The 14,481-nt window shown below is 35.7% G+C and overlaps 1 protein-coding gene across 10 annotated transcripts in view; it reads right to left on the reverse strand.

Annotated features, from left to right (window-relative positions):
* The window catches only part of CTNNA2 (catenin alpha 2), a 1,085,794-nt gene that overhangs the window by 16,408 nt on the left and 1,054,905 nt on the right, over positions 1-14,481 (reverse strand). For 5 of the 10 annotated variants that reach the window (XM_005599873.4, XM_023619644.2, XM_070236223.1 and 2 more), the window contains one exon: positions 10,306-10,449. The exons of the other annotated variants lie outside the window; for them this stretch is intronic. In XM_005599873.4, the coding sequence (XP_005599930.1) occupies positions 10,306-10,449 (144 nt within the window). The remainder of the gene's footprint in view (positions 1-10,305; positions 10,450-14,481) is intronic. 10 annotated transcript variants of the gene reach the window in all.

The following is a 14,481-nucleotide window of genomic DNA, read 5'->3' on the forward strand; positions in this document are numbered from 1 at the left end:
TGACCTGTAAGACCAACCTACTGATAAAAGTTGATTAATACTTTTCTTTATTGGGATAATGTACTTTAGATATTTTCCATATTCGATACATATTGAGCATTCCAAACAATTAGATCTTTGTTTTACGCTACATCACTTAATCCTCACCAAAAAAAAAAAAAAAAAAAAGTGATGCATAACTTTATCCTCACTGTTCAGTAGATGAGGAAACTGACGCTTAGAGAGCAGTAACTTGCTAGATAAGGACAATTACTAGAGATTCAACTGCATGACTTCTGTCCCCAGGTATAGTGTATTCAGCAATATACTGCAGCTCCAACTACTTTTGAATAACATAAGAAATAAAGGGCATTTAAGGTGGCTCCCCTGAGAAGCCAGGATACTTCCCATACAGGTGCCTGCCAGAGCTTGGCCTGGTTTGGAATCTTTTCCCCGGAGTGACTGTACTTTAGTGAAAATACAGCAAAAGCACCAGAGGGTTCCCTTCAATCTAAAACCGGAAATATTATTTCTTTGGTCCAACAAAAAACCTCTATGGATGGACAACACATTGTCGTTCTCTTGCAACAGAGGTTGAGCTGTACAAGAAACTTTCAAAATCACAGATTAAAGGACAAAGTATTCTCAAAAGACTGGAAATGCATAACAGTATTGCTAAAAATTATAGAAAAAATATTAGCGGTTCCTTTGAAAGAAAGCCTCAAATCTATGAAACTGGAAAACTTCTTTAAAAAAAAAGTACTTCCTGGACTTCCAAGAAAATCACAACTTTTAACAAGTGAACAAAGATAAACATTAAAGGGTTGGAGAGAGTCTGATACAGTATCTTGCCCCTACTAAAAGTCTTACTTAATACTGAGATGAAAGTTTCCTCAAGGCACAATCCCTATCTTGGAAGTCCCTGTGAATCTAGACTTTGACAAAGTTAAATCAACTCCATATTTATTATAAGATGTAAAGGCTACCTCATTATTTTTTTACCTGATACACTAAAAAATGCCAAGGCAAATTCTTCAAATACACTACAGCTACATCTTTGAAAGAAAGAGTGATCTCTGTTGTATCTGGAGTCACCACCCATTACAGCTCTCCAACCTTCTCTTAAAAAAATTAATGCTAAGCTATGAAACTTATTCAATTTCTACCTTAACTTGCTTGGTTTCAGTGGCTCACCCAGCACTAATTTAAGCATTGCAGGGTTACTCATCATGAAAATCATCTCAAAAACACTCACATAAGTAATTTGAATCTCAAGGAGACCATCAGCCTGACACACTTTTTAATATTTTTTCAGGAAAAAAATATCAACTGTCACTTTGCTTTTTTCTTATTTTTTAAAATGTACTTATTTTTTATCTCATAAGGATTATAAAAATATACAGAGAGAATAGTTCATGTAATATGTAATGATATGTGGAAAGAGTTTGTCAAAAAAAAAAAAGTGCTATAAAGACAATTGAGTTGTTTTAAGCCGAATACCCTTGTTTGTAAAAAGCAAGAAATTGAAGCCATTTTAACTTGTTTAAAACTTTCTTTGAAACAACAATCTCACTAAAGCCCTTAATTGCCTTTGAGAGTAGAAATGCCTGCATCTCTATGACAGGAACATTTGGGGTAACCAAAAAGGGAGGTGATGGAGACTTGTAAAAGTTGTGTGAAGGTTATGGCCAGAGGCTACTGTAACGGGTTCTCAGGAGTCTTGCTTCTAGGAAAGTACACGCGCACACCTTGATGCCTGGCTGGGAATAGACATTTGGCAGATGAATCTGGAAACATTGTATCTGCCATCTTCTACCCTTCCAAAGGGAAGAAATAAAAGGCTACATTTCAAATAGTATCTATGTTCTCGGTGAAAGGTCAAGAGTTAAACCAGACCTATGGTTCTCGTCCAAAAGCAATTTTGTCTCCCCACCACAGGATACATTTAGCAATGTCTGGAGACATTTGATTGTCACTACTGGAGAAAAGAGTTTGCTACAAGTATCTAGTGTGGAGACATCAGAGATGCTGCTAAACATTCTACAATGAAGAATCATAACAAGCCTCCCACACCTAAAAATTAACAGTCTAGGCTAGACTGAAATAGCCTAATGGAACAAGCCAAGAAATTTCCTAGGAAAGGGTTGAAACTGACTGAAAGTCATGGGAAGCTGTCACCATAGCCCATAGGGCTCTCCTCCCTCTACTTCCTAAATCAGTATTTGTCAAAGTGTTATCTGCATTAGGAACATTTACAAATAGAATGCAGATTCCTGATCTCAGATGTGAGTTTCGGAACTGTGGAGGCAGAGCCCAGGAATCTCCATTTTTATTTGCTACCCATATGATTCTTCTACAGACTAAAATGTGAGATTCAGCACTTCACTTCTCTGTTGAAATCTTTCCTTTCTGGATTTTCAACCATCTCCTCTCTGTAAGTGATTCCTCTAGGACTCCTAATGACAAAAGAATGCAATCTCTATGAGGGCAGAAACCTTGGCTGGTTGTTTACTACTGTTCTCCCAATGGCTGATCGGGGTAGACATGATAAAAGAGGACAAGATGGCACTTACATCATCAAAAAGACTATCACCTTTTGGGAGAAACAAGATAATGAAAAATAAAACTAGCTACCCACTTATTTAGTAAGTCTATCTTCTGGGCACTGTCTTAAATTTGTGGCACACATTAACACATTTAATCTTAATAACACAGTTTAGTAGATACTAATACCATTCTCACTTTACAGTTAAGAAAAATGGGGCTCAGCATGGTTAAGCAACTTGCCCAAGGTCACATAGCAACTATTGGAAGTCAATTCAATTTGTGTTCCTCTTAATGGAGGGTATACACGGCCCAGAACTGCCACTCCATGCCTAACTCTCTCCAGTTTTTTCAGATTCCTCATATGATGTAAGCAGAAATTGTTAGGGTAGGGGGACAGATGTTCTTGGGAAATCTTCTTAAAGGGTGCTAACATAGCATCCTTTTGGAGGGGTGGAAGCACACCATTTTGCCCTCTGACCCCTTCTTGTATGGAAAATGGGAAGATGAAGCACTAGTAGTCATCTTGGACCAAAAGATGAACTTGAGAGTAGAAGCCCCATACTAAGTAAAGCAGACCATAAAGTGAGCAGGAGTCTGGGTCCTTGATGACTCTGGGTTCACTAGACGGGCCCTGAACTACAGATATACTTATTCTATGTGAGAGAGAAATGACTCTATTTGGATGTTTTATCATATGTAGTTGAATCTAAATCTAATTAAAATGTGAAAAGCTTTATACAAATTGTTGATACTATTATTGGGCATTAATAATTTAGGATACTTAATTACAAAGCAATATTTCATATTTTAAAATAGTTAACATTTTAATATATCATACCTTCATGTGTGAGGGCAAATGAAACCAACCAGGTTACTATGGACCTTACTTTCAAATTTCTTTTTAACATTAATTACTAATTTGATTAATTCACCCCTTTATGAAGAAACTCTATATATTTCCAAATCATAATCTTAAAAAAAAAGTCTCCTTAAGGTACTAGAAAAGTTAACAAAGTAAATTACAATGGAATTAGATTACTTAGAAAAAAATTTAATTATTTGATTTTTGGTCCCAAATCGTAGGTAAACAATGCACTTCCAAATCTAGTACTTAAAATAAAGTCAGGTGCTCTCATGTAGGAAGAGTGAATGAATGATAGACTTTAGAATCATTTACTGGGATCTTTCAGTGTGATGAGTTTCTACAATGGAATAAAGGATGGCAAAGATGCTAACACAGTAAGCACATGTGCTCACTGTGCAAGGAACCAGGGTAAAAATGAAGGATATTCAGACACATTCTTTAACCTTATGGACCTCACAGACTAGGTGGGAGACATATAATTAAATAAATTCTTACACTGTAACGTCATACCAGGAGTAACAGAGAAAACACGCCATGCCATGGGAGAACATCAAGGGAGGTTTCCTGGAAGAATTACGGTATATCAACCACTAACTTTGTGACCTCCAGAAAGTTACTTAAATTCTCTGAACCTCATTTTCCTAATGCTTTTAACGGAGGTGAGAGTGTCTTCTCCACAGGATGATTATGAAAACAAAATGCATAGTACATTTAAAATGCTTAGCACATACTGAGCCCTCAATATAGCTTAGCTAGCATAATAATGTCATTTACTTCACGCGGTTGTCCTATCGGCCCTCTAAGTAGAATTACTGTTCCAGTTTATAAATCAAAAGTGAAAGCTCAGAGATTAAGAATGTTGCCCAATATCACCCAAATTGTAAAAGACAGAGGTGGTTTCCAAATTCACATCTAACAGCAATCCCTTGCTTATAATTTTAACATCCACTTTAAAAAAACAGGGTATTCTCTAACTTATTTTTCAGATCTCTGACATCAAAATCATGTGTCTGTTACTGTTCTCTTCTTGGCTTTTATTCAGGTAAAATTCTGGGTCTGAGGTAAATAATTTTACCTGGTATGTCTTCTAAGAACCATCTAAGGTTATGTTTGCCTAGGTTGGTGTAATAAAGGCAATGACAGAGCTACATATCATTGGTAAAAAATATCTGTAAGAATTCCAAAGAAAACAATAACAACAAAAAACTTCAGGTCAACATGCCAAAACTAAGTTGCTTAATTAATGGTGGACACTGGCATCCTACCAGTCAACTACTTCTAGACTGTGACAGTATCACCATCTCTGGTAAAACAGGTATCGCAGTTATCTGCATAAACAGAGATGAATGTGGAGAAAAAGCAAGGTTCCCTATTATTTCTTGACTTCTAAGTAAAGAAATTCTCAAATTAAAAAAATATGAAAGATTCTGGCAATCTGGAACATGAGAACTGTGTGCAAAGCAATGAAAGGGCTAAATCCAGAACTGACACTATTTGCTGTGATTTGAGGGCCGTGTCTTCCAGCCCGGGGTTCATTCTCATGTCTTAGTCAAATGTAAACTACCTGTCTAGTGCCTCCCTCTTCTTATATCTTTGAACACTTGTATAACTTTCTACACAGACTGATGGGTACAGGGTAACAACTGTTGTCCATGAAGAAAAAATAGAGAAAAACATTAGCTCTTCTATATGATTGTTGACTCAAATATATAGTTGTGTAATTAATATTTTTTCATCATAGACCATACAGATTAAGCCCTACATTGGCTTGAGAGCTTGATTTTTCAGTCATGATGGAAATGCTAATATATACATTTCTTTTTCAATGAAATTCACCTAACTAAAATTAATAAGTAGCCAAATAGCTCTACTAAAGAATACCATCCAGAAACAAATATTGCTCTGGACTGTTGCCTTTATTCCTTATCTTCACACAACTTGGGAGCTGTAGAAAAATTTAGCTCTGAACTTCATTAACCCCTTATGACATGACACTGAAAGACGCAAGAGTGTCCCTTAAATGTTTCTAGTCTCATGCTTTTCCTTCAAGGAAATTTAACAGCATGACTTAGTAATTCTTTATACTCAAGATTCTTAGAAATTCTTTTTTATTCTAATCCAAAATTTAAACCAATTTGCTCGAGAACATTCTTATATTACCTCTAAATCCTAGTTTTCCCAAATCTTTTATTCTTAATATTTTAATTTTTTTTCTGAAACTTCTTCCAACAACATAGAAACACAATGAGTCACTTTTGTGCCTTATAGAGATTCTGAAACTTTGGTTGAAAAATGAATCACCTAGTACGGGTTGGGGGTGGGGTAAAGAAGTTAATTACTGATTCCAAGAAACTACTCTCAGCTTCTGATTCAAGAGGTCTGCAGCATAGCCCAGGGTTCTGCATTTTAACAGTCTCCTCCCACCCCTTGTTGGGTTTGGCATCTCTGACCATTTTGAGAAACACTCATTAAAATCAGAATGGGTCAAAAAAATTTCTTTGCTATCCAGTCCCCACCTACCTTTCTAACTTCACCTTTTACTTTTCTCCATTTTTCCACCCATCTCTGACATTTTCAGGTCCAGTCAGCACAGAATAGCACACTTATACCTCAATACTATGGGCATTCTGTTTCTCTCCTGGGCTAATCCTTTCTCTCTTCCTCAACTTGGAAAACTCCTATCCATTTATCTATGAAGGCTCAAAAATATATTACCCACTTTATGAAGCTTCCTCTTCCCCTTCTCTACAGGAATGTCCATATCACTTTGTATATATTTCTGTTAGAGTGATTATTATAATGTATCACAGTTACTGATTATGTGTCTGTTGTCCATGCTAATTCCATGTCCATCCATAGAACAGTGAATATCACATGTTATTTACTCCATAAATGTTTGTTCAATTATAAATCTAACTGATCTCCTATTTCTGAAATTACCTCTGGGGACGTTTATGGGGAGAAGGGGATCAGTTGCCATCCTTGTTATTGTTCTCTTGGGACAAATATAATTCTAATATCACTAATTTCCTTTAATAATCTATATTCTTCCACAAAATTTCACATAAGTCCTACTTGAACTTTTTTGGGGAAATTAGTTCTAAGAGAACATTTCTTGCTTTGTAAAACTGACTTTGATCTTTCTAAGAGAACATTTCTTGCTTTGTAAAACTGACTTTGATCTTACTACTTCATCATTCTCATATAGATACGATTAGCTTTTAAAAGTGATTTCCTGAGATAATATATCCTAGAAATTAATTTTCATGTCATGATAGGAAATTAAGAAACATTTCACTGGATGATGTAAACCAAGTCTTAGAGTCTAGGATAAGTGATAAGGCAGATCTACTCATGGAATTCCGATCTGTTAGAAAGGCCAGCATAATAACTTGGAAGGAACTTGGATGGCAAGAAATACAGAAAACAGTGCCTTCTAAGTGATGCAAAGCATACAGTGCAAATCATCTATGAATCTAAAGAAACAGAGAGTCTTTCAAATGGAAGTGTGCTTCTTTGCCCATGTGGGTAAATCAGGCTGCAATCAATAACCTCTTTCCAAGTGTATCAGGGAAAGAGACTAGCATACTCATGTGCAGTTTTACTTAGTGTTTGAGCCTTCTCAACATTGACTGTTTGAAAGCAGAGTCTGACATGATTCCTGCTCTGTGCACAGAGAAACTTCTGTTTGCTTTTCGGAAAATCATCCTGGTTACATAGATTCTCATTAGCCTATGGGCATTTCCACGACCATCCAACATTTCTAAATCTATCGATGATAATCCCTTTGATAATCCAACATGATAATCCCTTTCCACCTTCATCAGAAAACCAGACTGTCTCAGAGCTAGAATCTCCTTCTGTTCATAATTCTTTTCTTGTATTTATTTCTCTTCCACAGTTGTGGCTGTGAGTGATCATTTGACCTTCGTCATAACTGAGAAAATGGCTGCCTGATTATGTCTTAAGAAATAATCATTGCAATTCACTTACTTGCAGCCTCCCCAACTCTTCTAAACAGGTATATCATACATTGTAGAGTCAGCATATGATTAAGGATTAAGGGACTCAGGAAAAGTATGGGGCTGAACTATAAGCAAAGACTTTTGATTTTGATACATGGCATATCTAAACACAAGATATCCTCTGCAACATTTACGAATCTGTGGTCTTGCTGACCTGAAATGCTTCCCTCCCTTCCTTATGTTCACAGTTAGCTGAAGGCCTCAACTTCTCACAAAGCCTTCCCAGTGCAATCCAGCCTACCCCAGAACATGGGATATTTTTAGTTCTTTGACACTGTCTTCACATCTAAGTTGACACTTGGCATGTGTCTAGACTCCTAAAAAGCTTGCACATTTCTCAAGAGCAGTAGCCACACCTTGTCTGTCTTTTATCCCCCATAGCACATAGCTCAATACCTACCAATTCCCTACTCATCAACTATTCCCAACAGCATGAGAGAATTCCTGCAATACTGCATAGGTAATTTTGAATTTTAGAGTCTTAAGGAAACTTAGCTCTATCTATTACCTATTAGGTAGGGATATATATATATATATATATATATATATATATATATATTATCTCACATAGAATAAAATAAAATATGGAGCTAAAAAACAAATCAGTCTTCCAAATCAACACATAGTTCACTAACTATCTCACAGGCTTGATATTATCCATTTAAAAGAATATGACTCACATCATTAAACAAATAACATTACATCAGATGTAGGGTACATTTTAAAACCTACTTTGGACTGAAACTTTCTATTTGAATAATTGTATGTCTCATACACAAACTATATCTCATTAACATATTCAATCATTTTCCCATAAACCATTTCTTCAAAAATATATTACAAAACTGTAGAATTTCAGAGCAAAGATACCTTAGGATATAACCTTTAGGTCATCTATCATCATTTTATAGATGAGAAAACTGAGGCTCTAGAGATCTAAGTAATTTACTTTGAGTGACCTAATTAATCAGTGACAGAAATAGGACTAGTACACCAGTGTTCAGACCTCAACTTAATGCAACTTTTGTTAGAATTCAGTTTCATTTAGAGCACAATATATGTATGCATTTTACAATTATAAGTTTAATAAATACAAAATGGGTAAAGAAATACTGCACACCACTATAAATGAAACATGCACATGAGGATAAACAAGTGCATGCACAATGCATTCCATGATAGACTCTCTCAATTTGTACAAGTGCACAACACAACCGTTCTTAACTCACAAAGTTTAAAGATGATTGTATTCCAAGGCTTTATAAGATATGAGCATTTCTTACCTGGCAGCTGTATGAGGGGTTGATAAAAGACATTACAAACTTGAGCTATGATTAGACATCAGATTTTTCTGGCACTGAAGGTTTGCTTCTACCTGGGTTTCAGGGATCTGGCACTTCTAATGGAAGGTAAGCCAGAGACTTGAGAAGGATCATCCAACATGTAAGACTTTGGCATTGCTACCCACATCGCAATATTAAGTTTACTTCAGGTGATTATCACCTAAATCTTCCTATTGGCCAATTATGGCTCTAGTTTTCCTTATTGTGTCTGAAATCTCTACCATTACAGTCACTTCTTTAAGTTAGAAAGCTGAAGTGAGAAAATAACTTCAGAAGTCACCCCAGGTAACAAAAAGGGCAGTATCAGCTTTAGTGCTTTTGAGCTGTAGAAGTGCATAACTTGGGGGTCGGGGCTGGGAGGCAGAGGGGGTGGACACATAACAGAAAAGCTGTCGATGAGAAAGGACTCCTCCTTTTAAACTGCCCCCAATTCTCTATTACCAATATCCATATATTGCCAGTGAACTAGGCATACATACTTTGAAAGAATGAATGATACCCTCCTAACATTTTTCATATTACCCATGATCCACAACAGGATGCTTTTATCCCACTCATGAAAAATAACAGGGCCTCACATTCTTTTGTTTTTTATTTTTAATTTTTTTTAGAGCCTCACATTCTGATGGTCAAACCTTTTAAAAAACACCCACCTGGATGCTTCGACATCCCTTAAAGATTTAAGCACCTGCATGAACTTCTTTTGCCCTTTTATATAAAAGCTAACATCTTGACAGTTTTAATAGGTAGCCAGAAGAGAACAAGGAAAGTGGAGAAAAATGCTCACTCTGGTTGATCCTTTCTAAATACTAAGGCATATAAAAGAAGTAATCTGCAATAATAGAAACCCAAATGACACAAAGAACACCAGCTTTTCACAGCTCTTAACTACCAAGAAATTCTACAAAACAGCATCAGTGTTATGACATGCAACAAAAACAAGGCAGCAAATGTGTTTGTGACACCTTGACATGGCTGCACCCTTAATCTTGCAAGAGCGGTGACTCTTTTTTGTTAATATTTTAGTCTTTGCCTTAGAAAGTTTTCATTTGTTTACATCAAAACCAAGTTTGCTGATATTTCTTATGTATCAGTTTCTTCACAGTTTTACCCCAGTTTTAGAAGAGCAGACTGATTCTCTGGGAAAACATCAATAAAAGATATTCTGTGATCCTGAAATCTTTCAAAGGAAGAAGAATACATTCTAACTAGCCTTCCTTAGAGAAGCTCACCAAAGGACTACAGAATGGATTCATTCCACATATGCAGTGACTTTCAGTCCCAATGGGAAGAAAGACAGAAATAAAGGAATGAAAACACCATTTTCAATTCTCAAGTTTAGATCATGCTTGAAGAGTATATCTGTGCTGTGGAATTCTTGACTCATATAAAGAATAAATAAGTAGATCCTATGCCCAAAGTTGGTTAACAGTAAGTAAAGAGACCTTGAGTGGTCACATCTTTACTTCCTTGAAACCCCATCCCCCTGCTTTCAAAGTTAATCTTTACAGTAAGTCAGATTAGATTAGAAAGCAAAGTTACTCACCATGGAAGAATCACTGCTTCCACTCCCGATTGGAGCTCCCTCAGCACAGGTTGGGAGGTGGGTAGAAAGTTGACTAGCCCTGCCCCCATCTATGACATCACAATCTACCTCATAAAAGGTAGTGAAAGTGCTCTGAACTCCTGTCTGATTTCCGAGAGATACAGAAAAGAGAGAGTGAGAGAGAGTGCAAGAGAAAAAAAAAAAAAAAAAAAAAAAAAAAACGTACCCTATTGGGAAGGGATTAGGGAGGTGGAAGAGGGGTTGGGTAATTGGGAGAAAGAGGCATATGAAGGAATTAGGTGCTGAAAGAGATATGGGTGGGCCTCCATGATATTAAGCAGGCCAGCCATTTGGATTCCTCATTGGCTGTCTTGAACAGATAAATGGACCATCTGGGAGAAGGAGGATGAAGAAGCACCCTGCCTTGTTAGGCATCATAGGGGACAATTGTAGTGGGGTTCAAAGGGGATGAATCCCCTAGTTAAAGCATTGAAGATCACCAAGAGAGAAAGCAAGGGCTGCAGCTCTTAAAGCTTGGAACAGTATGTGGGGAATCTCAGATTTCTTTCCTGGAAGTTCCACTGCCCTGCTGTGTGACCTTCATCAAGCCCTTGGCCCCTGCACATCCAGCCAGTACATGGTACTAAAGGGATACTTACCTGTTTCATTGGGATCACTGAAGAACTAATGCATTCATTGTTGCCAGAACTACAACTCTTTTTGCTTTTCTTTTTTGCACCCAAGGGTGGCTTGTGTGACAGGCATGATTTAAAAGATAAGCCAATAACCAATGCCTATTTCTACCTTTAGAATTTCCACCTCTTAAATTGACATAAAATAATACTGACAATCTTGACTAAGTTTTTCTGTGCGTACTGAATAACATACATCTGAAAGGGTAGTCAGAGCCCCTCTTCAAAACCGGAGAAAAATTATATGGCAAGATTTCTACAATCATAAGGTCCCCTGCACTGCTGCTCTCAGAGGTCAACTTTAAGTGACCCAGTGATTCTAGGTGACCAAATATTTTTGTCACATGCATTTCTGCTATAGTCATATAGTTTTGTTTAACTTCTAAGTCCATTTCTTTGCGGGGGGGGGGAGGGGGGGAGGAATCAGGCAAAATGGGAGATTAATAAGAGCATTCAGGTCTTTTTTTTCAAATGGAGATTTAGAAATTTAAAAACATGAGCTATTTAAAGTTGTTGAGAGGTTATAATGACAAAAGGAAGGGGTGACACTGAAGAGCAGGCAGGTCCTGAAACCATCCTTATGGAAGCCAGATCTTTAGTTGCCCAGGGGAATATATGACAAGGGAAACCATTTCTTTTCACAGAAAATATTTTAGTGACAGTAAAGATTCACAATAATGGCTTGCAATTCACAGCATCATAAATGGGTGAAGCCCAAAGCCTGTTTCTGTATGGAAATAAACAAAATTCCTAATTTGGAATTTTTTTCTTATGTTTTAAGCCAATATAGTTCTATTTCTAGTCCTGTCATTCTTAGCTCACTAAGTACGTAAATGTATTAAATAATCACAATTTAAAAGTAAGCAAAATTGGCAGATTAGGGAGCATTTTGAAGCACAGAGCTACTAAATTCATACTGATTATGGATTTGGCAACATTATTCCCATCTTTTACTTCAAAATAAATGTTAAAGACATTTAAAGAATGTCTTTAGAGAATTAAAGACAATAGAAAAAAAATCTGGCATATAAGAAGAAAGAATGGAATTTTTTCTATATTTTTCTCTACTTATTAGAGGAAGCGATGATACTCTGCATATGTTTTCCTTGCTTTATTATTCTATTTCTATTTTCAGTAATTCTAAATCTATATTTAACAGCTTTTATTGTGTGAAATTTCACAATTAATGGCTCTAAGAAGTCTTATTTTCTTCCAGTTTTTAAATATTGGATCATTGACTAGTTGGCTTATCCTTGTTTTCTTATGCTTTATAAAAATCCCATTTGGTTTTAGAAATTAGTCATCTCTTGATTTTCTTATGTAGGGAATGTGATATTCATTTACCATCATGTCTCAGTTTCAAAAATGATTATTATGTATTAGAAACTTATTTGTGTCATCTCACCTTTCATACAAAATTTAAAGGTCATTATTTTAAGATTAATGATGCAATTGTCCATTCTTCCAATAAACTTACCTTAAGAGTTTTACTACCCAACAAAGAAGGTACACTTCTGCTAACATTAAGATAGTGGAATAAAAATAGAATTATACACTTTTTAAATATTAAAATAAAACAAACTGGATTTAGATGATAATCTGTTGATATTTTTCATTAGTTATCTATTGTTTATTTGAAAATGGAGCATGACTTCAGGAACCCAATGCAAAACTAGGTTGCATCAAAAGGATGCAAAGTGGTGAACTGTGCTGACTTTTTAGGTGAATTTAGTATGATTGATTGTGATAATGTCTATCCTTATGATATTGGTTAAAATAACAAAACTTTCTTTGACATAGAGTACAATGCCAGGATCAGATAATTTCCAACACTTCTTCGGATCTAGTCTCTTGACATTGTTTATGAAAACTAAGTCTTACTACAATTATGGATTTGATGCCTACTTCCCATGGCATCACACAAATGTACAAGTTAGCCCTTCAAGAGAAGATGTGAAGTGATTGCAAGATTGCAGTCAAGAGACACCATTATTAAAATCATGGTTATAATTTCACTCTGACCAGATAGATGTAGGATTTGTTTCAAACTTTTGTTTCTTGAAAAAGAAGTTTTTATTTAACTTCCTAGTGCAGAGGATTGAGAAAAGTCAGGTAGAATAATTTGCACACTCCAAAAGAATAATCCACAGATGTATTTACAAAGTAATTCATCGTGGAAGACAAGATCAGGCAGTTGGCATGCAATTTGACCAAAATGTTACTACTGAAGAGAAATACTTCAGTAACAGAGAATCTGGTTAATTTTGATGGCAACAGATCTGAATCAAGAGTTTCAAGATAAAGAGATCATGTTTTGAGTTTGTTTTATGATGGGGCATTACACACAGAACATTGGGCTTAAAAAAGTACATGGTTCTTAGAAGATGATGCTAACCGGAACTTCTCCAGAATATTCTCTCTTGGTTACAGAATAGATTTGCAAAAGAAAATGGATGAAAGAGGTCAAGAGAGAGGTTGTGCAGATTTAACAGAACATCTAGCTGGAGTTCCAGTCAAGTTCATCATCAGCAAGGCATCTGTACAGATGAAGGTATTCAGAGAAAAGCAATAAAATAAGATACAGTATTGATGATGAAAGAAAAGATTAGAGTCTAAATTAAGAAAGCTTTCCTTGCAGAAAATAAGATTAGAATGAAATATTTGAAATATATTTATTGCCCAGAAGGAAAATGACTATTCAAGGTGAGTAAGACAATGTGTTCTGAAGCAGTAAAAGAAATCTGAACTAAGAACACTCCACATTGTCCATGCAGAAGTCTTTCCTATTTGTAAGATACATAGGCCATAACATGACACATATTTTTCTTCTAAGGGCTGTGATCAAAGCCATATTTCATGAATCACTTAAATTAAGCTAGAGAAAGCATTTGACAAAATAATCTATAGGAACAGAATGTTGACAATGGCAAGTGAAATACACTTTTATTTCTAGAATATAGTAAACCAAGAAAAACAGTGAATACATAGAGGTAGCCATCAACAGACACCCTGCTATTCTAGATGAGAATGCTAAACAGTTAAATGACAAACTAAATGGAAAAAAAAATAGATTACACAATCTCATAAAAGCACAATGGACAGGAAAATTTATCCTTTTCATGGAAATTACTTGCTATTAGAGATAAGGACTTTGAATTCCCTCGCCCAACCAATATTTAGCACTGTGTCTTTTACGTAGTTGGAACAGAACAGAAATGTTGAATTCAATGAATCAGAAAATATCCTTATGTGAACAAGAAATAAATACAACTCGTTGAAGCTGTGATGGTTAGCTTGTCATTAGAAATTAGGAACAACATCTGGAAACACTGATCATTTTCTAGAATAACATGGTTGTCAAAATGTTATCAAATACAGTACTGAACAAAACAAACTCTGTTTCACTTTTACTAGGGGGTCTCTTTATTTCCTTTATTTTGAGTTATCTGAGGTAATGGGAAATTGTGAAAATCCATTAATGAAA

Source organism: Equus caballus, chromosome 15 (genome assembly GCF_041296265.1).
Source record: "Equus caballus isolate H_3958 breed thoroughbred chromosome 15, TB-T2T, whole genome shotgun sequence".
NCBI classification, from domain to species: Eukaryota; Metazoa; Chordata; class Mammalia; order Perissodactyla; family Equidae; genus Equus; species Equus caballus.